Raw genomic sequence first — 12,567 nt, 5'->3', positions numbered from 1 at the left:
ATTATATGGTCTTCTCTTTATTGTTTCTTAAGGTAGATGCTTGCATTGTTGTTTACAGACCTTTGTTTTTTCCCAGTTGATGATGGCATAAATTTCTCTGTAGGCACTGCTTTTGCTGCATGCCACAATTTAGCTCAAAATAAATCTTAATTTCTCTTGAGATTTCTTCTTTGATCCCATGTATTATTTAGAAATATGTTGTTGAATCTCTGTGTGTTAGGGGTTTTTCCAAATCTCTTGCTTGTATTGATTGCTAGATGAATTCCTTTGAGTTCTAGGAGCATAGTTTGTATGATTTTTCTTCTTTCAGATTTGTTAAGGTATGCTTTATGTCCCAGAAAGTGTTCTGTCTGGTTAAATGTTTCATATGAATTTGAGAAGAATGTGTATTCTGCTCCTGTTGCATGAATTGTTCTTTAGATTACAATTACATTTAGTTATTTCATAGTACTCTTCAAAGCAAGTCTATCCTTCCTGATTTTCTGCCTGCTGTTCTATACAGCTTATGATAAGGGGGTGTTGATGTATGACTATAATAATGGATTTATGTATTCCTCCCTGCATTCTTCATGTCTTGCCTTATGTATTTTGCTGCTTGGTTGCTATGTATGTACACTGAAGGATTGTTATGCCTTCTTGCAGAATGGACCTTTTTGTCATTATGTAAAGTCCTTTCCACCCCTGAGTTTTCCTTGGTCTGAAATCTGCATTGTCTAAAATTCATATACGAGTGCCAGCATTCTTTTGGTTAGTTTTGGCATGGTGTATTTATCTCCATTGCTTTATTTCTCATCTACCAGTGTCTTCATATTTAAAATGAGTTTTTGGCAGACAACATATAATTGTAATTTTAAAAATCACATATTATGATATCAGAAAGGGAAAGTAAAAAACAGTATGCACCGAAAAAAATAAAATACTTTGGAATAAACCTGACCAAGGAGGTGAAAGAGATATGTTGAGCACCATAAAACAATAAAGGAAATTGAACTGAATCAAAAAATGGAAAGCTGGGCTTCCCTGGTGGTGCAATGGTTAAGAATCCACCTGCCAATGCAGGGGACATGGGTTCGAGCCCTGGTCCAGGAAGATCCCACATGCCATGGAACAACTTATCCAGTGCACCACGACTACTGAGCCTGCACTCTAGAGCCCGCGCGCCTAGAGCCTGTGCTCCGCAACAAGAGAAGCAGCCACAATGAGAAGCCTGCACACTGCAACAAAGAGTAGCCCCCACTCGACACAACTAAAGAAAGCCCATGTGCAGCAACGAAGACCCAATGCAGCCAAAAATAAATAAATAAATAAATAAATAAATAAATTTATTTTTTAAAAAAAATGGAAAGCTAACCCATACTCTTGGGTTGGAGGAATTATTTTTGTTAAAATGGCCATAGTACCCAAAGCAATCTACAGATTTAATGTGATCCCTATCAAATTACTCATGACATTTTTCACAGAACTAGAACAAATAATCCAAAAAGGTATATGGAACTATAAAAGACCCAGAATTGCCAAAGCAATTCTGAGGAAAAAGAAAAAAGCTAAAGGCATAACCCTCCCAGATTTCAGACAATAATACAAAGTTACAGTTGTCAAAACAGTGTGATACTGCCACAAAAACAGAAATATAGAATCAATGGAACAGAATAGAGAGGCCAGAAATAGACCCACACACCAGTGGTCAATTAATCTTTGACAGAGGAGACAAGAATATACAATGGGGAAAGACAGTCTCTTCAGCAAGTGGTGTTGGGAAAGTTGGACTGCCTCATGTAAATCAATGAAGTTAGAACACACCCTCACACCATATACAAAAATATACTCGAAATGGCTTAAAGACTTAAATGTAAGACATGACATCATAAAACTCATAGAAGAGAACATAGACAAAATATTCTCTGATATAAATTATACCAATTTTTTCTCAGGTCAGTCTCCCAAGGCAAGGCAATAGAAATAAAAGTAAAAATAAACAAACAGGTCCTAATCAACATATAAGCTTTTGCACAGCAAAGGAAACCATAAACAAAATGAAAAGACAACCTACGTACTAGGAGAAAATATTTGTCAATGATGCGACCAACAGGGGCTTAATTTCTAAAATATACAAACAGCGCATACTATCCAATAACAGAAAACAGACAACCCAATAAAAAATGGGCAGAAGACCTAAATAGACATATCTCCAAAGAAGACATACATATGGCCAATAGGCACATGAAAAGATGTTCAACATTGCTAATTATTAGAGAAATGCAAATCAAAACTGCAGTGAGGTACCCACCTCACATTGGTCAGAATGGCCATCATTAAAAGTCTGCAAATAACAAATGCTGGAGAGAGTGTGGAGAAAATGGAACCCTTTTATACTGTTGGAAGGAATGTAGATTGGTGCATCTACTTTGGAAAACAGTATTGAGGTTCCCCAAAACACTAGAGTTGCCATATCATCCAGCAATCCCAGTCCTGGGTATATATCCAGAGAAAACTCTAATTCAAAATGATACAGACACCCAAGTGTTCATAGCAGCACTATTTACAGCAGCCAAGACATGGAAACAACCTACATGTCCATCAACAGATGAATGGATAAAAAAGATGTGGTATATATATTCAGTGGAATACTACTCAGCCATTAAAGGTGAAATAATGCCATTTGCAGCAACATGGATAGACATACAGATTATCATACTATGTGAAGTAAGTCAGATGGAGAAAGAGAAATACCATATATCACTTATATGTGTTATCTAAAATATGTCACAAATGAACTTATTTTCAAAACAAAAACAGACTCACAGACATCAAAATGAAAGTTATGGTTACCAAAGGGGAAAGGGGATGGGAGGGAGATAAATTAGGAGTTTGGAATTAGCAGAAACAAGCTATTATATATAAAATAGATAAACAACAAGGTCCTATTGTATAGCACAGGGTACTGTAAAATCCTGTAGAAAACCTTAATGGAAAAGAATATGAAAAAGAATATATATGAATGTGTGTGTGTGTGTGTGTGTGTGTGTGTGTGTGTGTGTGTGTGTGTGTATATATATATATATATATATATATATATATATATATATCTGAATCACTTTTCTGTACACCAGAACCTAACACAACTTTGTAAATCATCTATACTTCAATAAAAATGAATAAGTAAATCTGATATTACTGTAATTTTCTTTCATTTGTATTGAGACCATTGTTGATTGAGATGGTGACTAATACAGTTGGATTAATATCTAACACTTTTTTAAAAAAATTTATTTATTTATGGCTGTGTTGGGTCTTCGTTTCCATGCAAGGGCTTTCTCTAGTTGTGGCAAGCGGGGGCCACTCTTCATTGCGGTGCGTGGGCCTCTCACTATCGCGGCCTCTCTTGTTGCGGAGCACAGGCTCCAGATGCGCAGGCTCAGTAATTATGGCTCACGGGCCCAGCTGCTCTGTGGCATGTGGGATCTTCCCAGACTAGGGCTCGAACCCGTGTCCCCTGCATTAGCAGGCAGATTCTCAACCACTGCGCCACCAGGGAAGCCCCTATCTAACACTTTTTACTCTTTCTATTTGTTGCCCTTATTTTTTCATTTGTCTTTTCTCTTTTTTCTACCTTCTCTGGATTTAATTGAGCATTTTGTCTGATTCTTCCTTTTTTCCATTCTTAGCCTATACCTTTGTAAAGAACTTTTTTAGTGGTTGCCCTTGAGTTTTCAGTATACATTTAGAACTAACCCATATCAGTCTGCAACTTAACACAGTACCCCTTCAGTGGTTGTTCAGGTACCTCATACCATACTATTCCCATTTCCCCTCCTCTGTTCCTATTGATATGGCTGTCGTTTATTTCACTTATCCACAAGGTTATCATTATCAATGTCATTCTTGCTAATATGATTTTAGACAAAGTGTCATCTATTATAAAAGAAATATAAAAGATGTTTACCTTTATTTATTCCTCTTTTAATTCCCCTACATAATTTACATTCTTTCTGATGAATTTTAATGTCTTTCAAAGTTGGCATACTAATGACAAGTTCCATCAATTTTTGTCTCAAAATGGCCTTATTTTTTCTTATTTTTCAAGGATAATTGTGCTTCCTAACAGAATTCTAGGACACTGGTTTTTTTTTTTTAATTTCAAAACTTTAAATATTTCAATCCACTTAGTTCTTTCATATATACATATATATATATAATAATAATTTTTTTTTTCCTGAAAAGAAGTCCAGTTTGATTCTAATCTTTATTTCTTTATACCTAAGGTATACCTCTGGCTTCTTACAATATATTTTCTTTACCTTTGTTTTTCTCTCTACTTTAAATATAATATACTTTGGTCTCCATTTTAGGTGTTTTCATTTTTATTGCTCACTGAGCCTCATGGATCTATGGGTGTTGTCTATCATTAATATTAGGAACATCTCAGTGGTTGTTAATTATTTGTCTCTCTTTTCCTTCTGTTATTTTCATTATATGTATCTTAAATCTTCTGTTAAAGAAGGTTATGCCAGGGTTCATGGATACTGTGTTCTATCTTTTTTGATCCTTTTTGTCTTTGTGTTAGACTACATTGAAACAGTTTTTTTGGGTACAGGCCTTAAGAACAGAATATTTGGGGCATATTTAAAAAATGTCTTTCTTTTCTCTTTCCCAGTTTTAGGACACCAGTTTACCCTTTGAAGTCAGTACTCTCATGGCTCTGGGAGGACTTGTTTATTTCAAGCTTTTTCATTCTCTTCTTGTGAGATGGAGAATCACAACTTCTAATTTCATAAATCCCAGGCTAGATTTTCACTTAGCAGTAGCAATAGTGGCTGCTTGGAAAACTCCTGTTCCTGAAGTTCCAGGATGGAGACTTTATGTTCTTTTGGAGGAAGCCAATGATGAAACCCTTACATATTTTATAATCATGGGAAAATTCACCATCAAAGTGTTATGGACTTTGGTGAGCTCCCTTGTAAACTGTAGCTCTTAACCTGTTCCTTGAGGTCAGTAAGACCCAGAGTATACTGTTACGGTGTGAAGAGAAAGAGTTTTTTGGGCATATAATTGCACTGTGTGTTCTAAAATTTGGCTGGAAGCGCCTTGAGGCACTTGAGTATAGGGATTTTGTGTTCTAACATATTAATGCTTCTTCCCCATGTCTGAGCTCTAAGTTTGAAGTAACTTTCTACCTGCATCAAATTATATGTAGAGAGGAAGGAAAAACAGAGTCTGTGCTAATCATTATACAACTTAAAGGCAGTGCATCTGCAGAAGAATATCTATATTCAGGCAACTGTGTGTGATTGTGATTTATTCTAAAGTCCTGGAGGACTTTGGGACAGTGTGGCCAGCTGGGCTTTGTTAAAAGTTTGATTTCTGCAGGTCACCTGGCCTCTGATGTTAGGTGGTAGGACTAGAAAAAAGCTTCCAGTTCTTCACTGTGTGTCTATTTATTAAAACCTCATGCAATCTTGATCCTCTACCTCATGGGGTACTGTAACTTGTGGATCATAAGAAGAAGATGAAAGAATTTTTTCAGCAGAAATCGTTGTTCTTAAAATGATGTTTCTTTCATTTATAAAGCATTTCTCATTCTCTGGGCTCTGCCATTATTGTGATATAAGCGATACTGTGACTACAGAAGTTATGTGTAAATAATTTCCATTTGTTCATGATGCTGTTAAATTATTGAGGAAGTGTGGAGAATAAGTTTCTCATGATCAAGTCATAGAATAACTCTTTGTAAACAACAGAATTGTACATAACCTTCCTATAAATTGAGTGTGGGTGTCTAGTTCTGTCAGTCTCATGCATCTCAGTGTGCCCCTATTTTGGGTGTTTTAGGACTCATTGGCCTTTGAGGATGTGGCTGTGAACTTCACCCTGGAGGAGTGGGTTTTACTGGATTCCTCACAGAGGAAACTCTACAGAGATGTGATGTGGGAAAACTTCCAGAACCTGGTCTCAGTAGGTAAGAATGAAAAATTTCCTCCCTTTGTCAATTAGAGAACAAGTGTTTCTTACCTGTCAATATTGTTCAAAGATGTGGAATGTGGAAAGGGAAAACTTTGGTAAAGAAACTAGCGGGTGTGGGGATCAAAGGGAAATCCCTGGCGGTGCAGTGGTTAGGACTCAGCGCTTTCACCACTGCTGTGGCCCCAGTTCAGTCCCTAGTCGGGAAACTAAGATCCTGCAAGCCGTACTGCACAGCACCCGCCCCCACCAAAAAAAGAGAAGAAGAAAGAAAGGAAACTAGACATGGTCAGAGCTCATCATGGGCCTAAAATCCAATAATTTTTCTATCATTTCTAATACTTTGGGATCATTTATCTGGGTCTGTATTTCAGAAACAAAACAGGAAGATCATGACATTGAAGATCAGTACAAAAACCAGGGGAGAAAATTAAGGTAAGTCACACCCACAATTCAAAGCATTGTCTTGTGAGAATCATGGTATATTCTGAAAATTTTAAAGAAGCAAACAAAAACAAATAGCCCGGTCTTCAAATTTAGTTATTCTCAGAAAATATCTCCCAAAAATATTTTCTTAAATGTGATATAAATGTTCTGTGTTTCCAATATAGTTCATGTGCAGTCAATAAACCCTATATTTGAATATCACTTTTTAATAGAAAAGGTGAAGTCCTGTTGCAGAGCATTCAGTTTATTCAACTTCTAACAATTCACACAAGATAGAAAACCTCACTGTTCCTATAAATCATAATAAATACAATAAATAAATGATTTCTTAATAAAGAAATCGTTAATAATCTTCTTCTCATCGTTTACAGAAGTCCTATGGTAGAGAGACTCTCTGGAAGTAAAGGCAATAGTTTCTGTGGAGAAAACTTCACCCTTATTCCAACTCTCAATCTGAAGAAGAAAATTCCTGGTTTAAAACCATGGGAATGCAGTGCATGTGCAAAGGTCTTCATGCATCATTCATCCTTTAATAGACATATGAAATGTCACATTGAAGACAAACCAAGAGAGTATCAAAAGTACCATGAGAAGGCGTATAAATGTAAAGAATGTGGGAAAGCATTCATTTCTCCTAGTTCTCTTAGAACACATGAAAGGAGTCACACTGGAGTGAAGCCCTATGCATGTGGACAATGTGGAAAAGTCTTTCGATATCAAAAATCCTTCCGACTACACAAAAGAACTCACACAGGGGAGAAACCCTATGAATGTAAGGAATGTGGGAAAGCCTTCATGTGGGAAACAACTTTTCGAAAACACATGGTAACTCACACTGGAGATTTACCTTATAAATGTCAGAAATGTGAGAAAGCATTCATTTATCCCAGTTGTCTTCGAATGCATGAAAGCAGTCACAATGGAGAGAAACCCTATCAATGTAAACAATGTGGAAAAGCCTTTAAAAGTCCTGAAACTATTCAAATACATGAAAGAATTCACAGAGGAGAGAAACTCTATGAATGTAAGCAGTGTGGTAAAGCCTTCAATCATTTCAGTTCCTTACAGCTACACAAAAGACATCACACAGGAGAGACACCGTATGTGTGTAAAACATGTTCTAAAGTATTGAATACTGCCCGGTCTCTTCGAAATCATGAAAGGATCCACACTGGAGAAAAACCCTATGAATGTAAGGAATGTGGGAAAGCCTTCACATGGAAAATAACCCTTCAGAAACACATGATAACACACACTGGAGATGGACCTTATAAATGTAAAGAATGTGAGAGAATATTCATTAATCCCAGTTCTCTTAAAACACATGAAAGGAGTCACACTGGAGAGAAACCATATCAATGTGAACAATGTGGTAAAAGTTATAGGTATCCAGCGGTTTTGAAAATACATCGAAGGACCCATACTTGAGAAAAACCCTATGAATGTAAAAATGAAGGGAAAACCTTCACTTCCGTATATTTTCAAGTGCATGAAAGAATTCACACTGGACAGAAACCCTATCAATGACAGGAATGTGGGAAATCTTCATTTGCCTCTCAGTCGTTCAAAGACCTGAGACTGCACACTGGACAGAAATCATATAAAATGTGACGAATGTGGGAATGGCTTTTCTGATCTTAGTAGTTTATGAAACCATAAAAGGATTTACTAGATAAAACCTTGTTTGTAAACAGCCTGGGAAACACTTCAATTGGTCGATATCATTACACAAAAAAACTCCCATAGAAAAGAAGTATAAATGTAAGTAACATGAGATAACTTGATGGAAAGTAATCTATGCCTAATGTTCCAGAAAACCTTCAGTATGAAAGAGTTTTTTAAATTTTTGTTTATTATTATTTATTTTTTGCCAGGCTGTGCAGCATGTGGGGGATCTTAGTTCCCCAACCAGGGATCAAACCTGTGCCCCGTACAGTGGAAATGCAGAGTCTTAACCACTGGACTGCCAGTGAAGTCCAGAAAGAGTTGTTTTAAAAGTTTATGGGACTTCCCTGGTGGTGCAGTGGTTAAGAATCCGCCTGCCAATACAGGGTACATGGGTTCAAGCCCTAGTCCTGGAAGATCCCACATGCCGCAGAGCAACTAAGCCTGTGTGCCACAACTACTGAGCCTGCGCTCTAGAGCCCGTGAGCCACAACTACTGAGCCCACGTGCCACAACTACTGAAGCCTACGCGCCTAGAGCCCATGCTCCGCAACAAGGGAAGCTGCCACAATGAGAAGCCTGCACACTGCAACGAAAAGTAGCCCCCGCTCACCACAACTAGAGAAAGCCCGTGTACAGCAGCGAAGACCCAATGCAGCCAAAAAAAAAAAAAAAAAAGTATAAATATGTTGTGTTTACTCAGGATCCTTCTTCAAGTGTATCCTTCAATGGTGGATTTCTACTAATTTCACAAACGAATATTAATGTGAATTCATTCTGTAATTCGTCTTTCAACAATAGTACATAACGTTTAAAGGTAGTGATTTTTCCTTTAATCGGATAGTTATTTTGTTCTATTTACTTCTGAAGCCTGTTGGATTCATGGATGCATTTAAGTGTATTTCTAGTATGCAGGGAGGCTTAAATTTTTATAATGTTCTATTCATTCTCTGTTAATGGGCCATTGAAAAATGGCAGTTTGGTATTTGTTGGGATTTCCTAGTAGTTTTGTGTGGCAGTTCCTAGGTCTATAATCTATTGTATATATTGTACCCTTTTTACTGAGAAAGATCCTTTTTGGTGGTGGTGCCTATAGGAGCCTTTTCCCATTTTCCATTCTATTAAACACTTGGAATAAATTTTATGTATGACTAGGATGTCAAAGAGTATACTGTTATGTAAATTATGATTTTTCCTATTTGCTTTTTGTGTTTCCTTCTGAGTGGTATTTGTTGAATAGACTGTGAGACTTGTGATAATACAAAAAATCTGGAGTTGGAGATATCTTGCCTGTGCATGATATTAGAACCTAGACTTTCCAGAATCTATCCCCTTTGTGGTTCCATGTTAGCATTCACCAACAGCTCACCTGTGTGTGATTTTAAAGCAGATGCAGAGAAGACATTCTTCAGATAGTGGAGTCCCCACACTGGGAGAGAGGCAGATACGTAGGAGCTTCAAGGACACCATCTCCCAGCTTATTTTCAAGACTCTGTGTCCTTGTAGTCAAGAGTGTCCTCAACACCCCCAACAAATGTTTGATTTCCAATAAACATGTAGTTTCCCCTGATATCTTCACAGCTTCCACATCAAAGATCCATCAGAGTTTGACTTTTTTCTGTAAGCCCTCTTGTGTCCACTTCGAAAGTTATTTCAGTATTTTATGGTTGGTAATAGTCTCTGATTCCACTCCTCTCTGGATTATATCTTTATAGTGTCTAATATGTGTAGGAAACACTTTATGTTGTTAATAATACTAGTAAGTATGTGTTCCTGACTCACCACGACATTCACAATGGTGCTGCCAAAAAGAATGACATGGGAGTTTGTTTCTCTGCTGCATTGTGCAGGGGCATCGGTGACCCATTGTTTCCATGTGAGAATAAGCACCTCCTTCTGTCAAGATGGCTATGGGTGTTTCCTGTTACTTGTTGCTGAATATAGTCCCCTAACATGTTTTTTATTGTATTTTATTTTACATGATTGAAGCTGTTTGAATTTTTTGTGAAACAGTAGTTTTTGTAGTCTTTTCAAATATTTTACCAACTCTTTTTGAAGCTTTCATTAGCTAACAAATGTTACTTTTCATTTCCTCAGAGAATATGTTAAAGTACCCATTTTATGTATGAATATTTAGAAAAACCTTGCCACTTTCTTCATTTAATCATTATGCAATATGAGTAAGTTTTTAAAAAATATTTATTTATTAGGTTGGCCAAAAGGTTTGTTCATTTTTTTCCGTAAGATGGTCTAGTAGGGCTTCCCTGGTGGCACGGTGGATAAGAATCTGCCTGCCAATGCAGGGGACATGGGTTCGATCCCTGGTCTGGGAAGATCTCACATGCCGTGGAGCAACTAAGCCCATGTGCCACAACTACTGAGCCTGTGCTCTAGAGCCCGCAAGCCACAACTACTGAGCCCACATGCCTAGAGCTTGTGCTCTGCAACAAGAGAAGCCACTGCAATGAGAAGGCTGCGCACCACAACGAAGAGTAGCCCCTGCTCGCCGCAACTAGAGAAAGCCTGCATGCAGCAACAAATATCTAACACAGCCAAAAATAAATAAATTTTTTTAAAAATTAAAAAAAAGTGATGGTCTAGTAGCACTAAGTTGTCTTTAACTTCATTCAAAACAATTTTGTTAGATTGTATTGTGGCAGTTCTCATATCAATAAGCATTTTTAAAAAATCAAAATTGGTGAATTTTTGTGTAGCCATTTTAATATTGGTGATGTAAGAAAAAAAGTAACATATTCGGCATGTTATGCTTTATTATTTCAAGAAAGGCAAAAACGCAACTGAAACGCAAAAAAAAATCTGTGCAGTGTATGGAGAAGGTGCTGTGACTGATCAAACCTGTCAAAATTCGTTTACCAAGTTTCATGCTAGAGATTTCTCTCTGGACGATGCTCCACATTGGGGTAGACCAGTTGAAGTTGATAGCGATCAAATGGAGACATTAATTGAGAGCAATCGACGTTATACCACGTGGGAGATAGCCTACATACTCAAAATATCCAAATCAAGTGTTGAAAATCATTTGCACCAGCTTGGTTATGTTAATCGCTTTGATGTTTGAGTTCCACATAAGTTAAGTGAAAAAAACCTTGATCGTACTTCTGCGTGTGATTCTCTACTGAGATGTAATGAAAACGTTCCATTTTTAAAACAAATTGTGATGGGTGATGAAAAATGGATACTGTACAATAATGTGGAACGGAAAAGATCGTGGGGCAGGTGAAACAAGCCACCACCAACCACACCAAAGGCTGGTCTTCATCCAAAAAAGGTGATGTTGTGTATATGGTGGGATTGGAAGGGAGTCCTCTGTTATGAGCTCCTTCTGGAAAACCAAACGATCAATTCCAACAAGTACTGCTCGCAGTTAGACCAACTGACTGCAGCACTCAACATAAAGCATCCGGAATTAGTCAACAGAAAACGCATAATCTTCCATCAGGATAACGCAAGACCGCATATTTCTTTGATGACCAGGCAAAAACTGTTACAGCTTGGCTGGGAAGTTCTGATTCATCTGCTGTATTCACCAGACATTGCACCTTCGGATTTCCATTTATTTTGGTCTTTACAAAATTCTCTTAATGGAAAAAATTTCAATTCCCTGGAAGGCTGTATGAAAGGCACCTTGAACAGTTCTTTACTCAAAAAGATAAAAAGTTTTGGAAAGATGGAATTATGAAGTTGCCAGAAAAATGGCAGAAGGTAGTGGAACAAAATGGTGAATATGCTGTTCAATAAAGTTTTTGGTGAAAATGAAAAATGTGTCTTTCATTTTTACTTAAAAACCAAAGGAACTTTTTGGCCAACCCAATATTTATTTATATATTTTGCTGTGCTGGGTCTTAGTTGAGGCACGCAGGATCTTTGATCTTCGTTGCGGCATGCTGGATCTTTGGTTGCAGTATGCGAACTAGTAGTTGCCATATCTCGTAGTTCCCTGACCAGGAATCGAACCTGGGCCTCTTGCATTGAGAGCGTGGAGTCTTAGCCACTGTACCACCAGGAAGTCCCAGTATGAGTCAGTTTTATCCTGTGAATGGAAGGTCAGCTACTTTATCCTCAGGCCATTTTCTTATTTTGTTACAGTTTTTGTCATGAAACTCATTTGTTACTCATTCTTATCTGCGAAGTTAAATCATGGTTTTTTTCAGTGCCGTCTTGTCAGGGACCCATAAGGTCACAGCTCTAGTAACATACTGGGGTGAAATAAATTCTATTAAGAAGGATTGCAGATAAACAAAGGCCTCCTGTATAGCATAGGGAACTATTCAATATCCTGTAATAAACTGTAATGGAAAAAATATTAAAAAGTATGTATGTATAACTTAATCACTTTGCTGTACAGGAGAAATTAACACAATATTATACATCAACTATATTTCAATAAAAATTTTAAAAAAGGATGATTGCAAACCCTATAAGACTGGTGTGTAACAGTAACAGGGTGCTCAAAAGGACTTCTTACAGAAATTTCAC

At 37.2% G+C, this 12,567-nt stretch overlaps 1 protein-coding gene across 1 annotated transcript in view; it reads left to right on the top strand.

Annotated features, from left to right (window-relative positions):
* Positions 1-11,851, top strand: part of LOC132362970 (zinc finger protein 791-like) — a 64,132-nt gene extending 52,281 nt beyond the window's left edge. Inside the window, exon 5 of the mRNA XM_059918211.1 lies at positions 7,028-11,851. Coding sequence (XP_059774194.1) covers positions 7,028-7,833 — 806 coding nt within the window. The 3' untranslated portion in view covers positions 7,834-11,851. The remainder of the gene's footprint in view (positions 1-7,027) is intronic.
* The last annotated feature ends 716 nt before the right edge of the window (positions 11,852-12,567 follow it).

The sequence above is a fragment of the Balaenoptera ricei genome, chromosome 3 (assembly GCF_028023285.1).
Source record: "Balaenoptera ricei isolate mBalRic1 chromosome 3, mBalRic1.hap2, whole genome shotgun sequence".
NCBI classification, from domain to species: Eukaryota; Metazoa; Chordata; class Mammalia; order Artiodactyla; family Balaenopteridae; genus Balaenoptera; species Balaenoptera ricei.
This window is presented reverse-complemented; position numbering and strand designations above follow the sequence as displayed.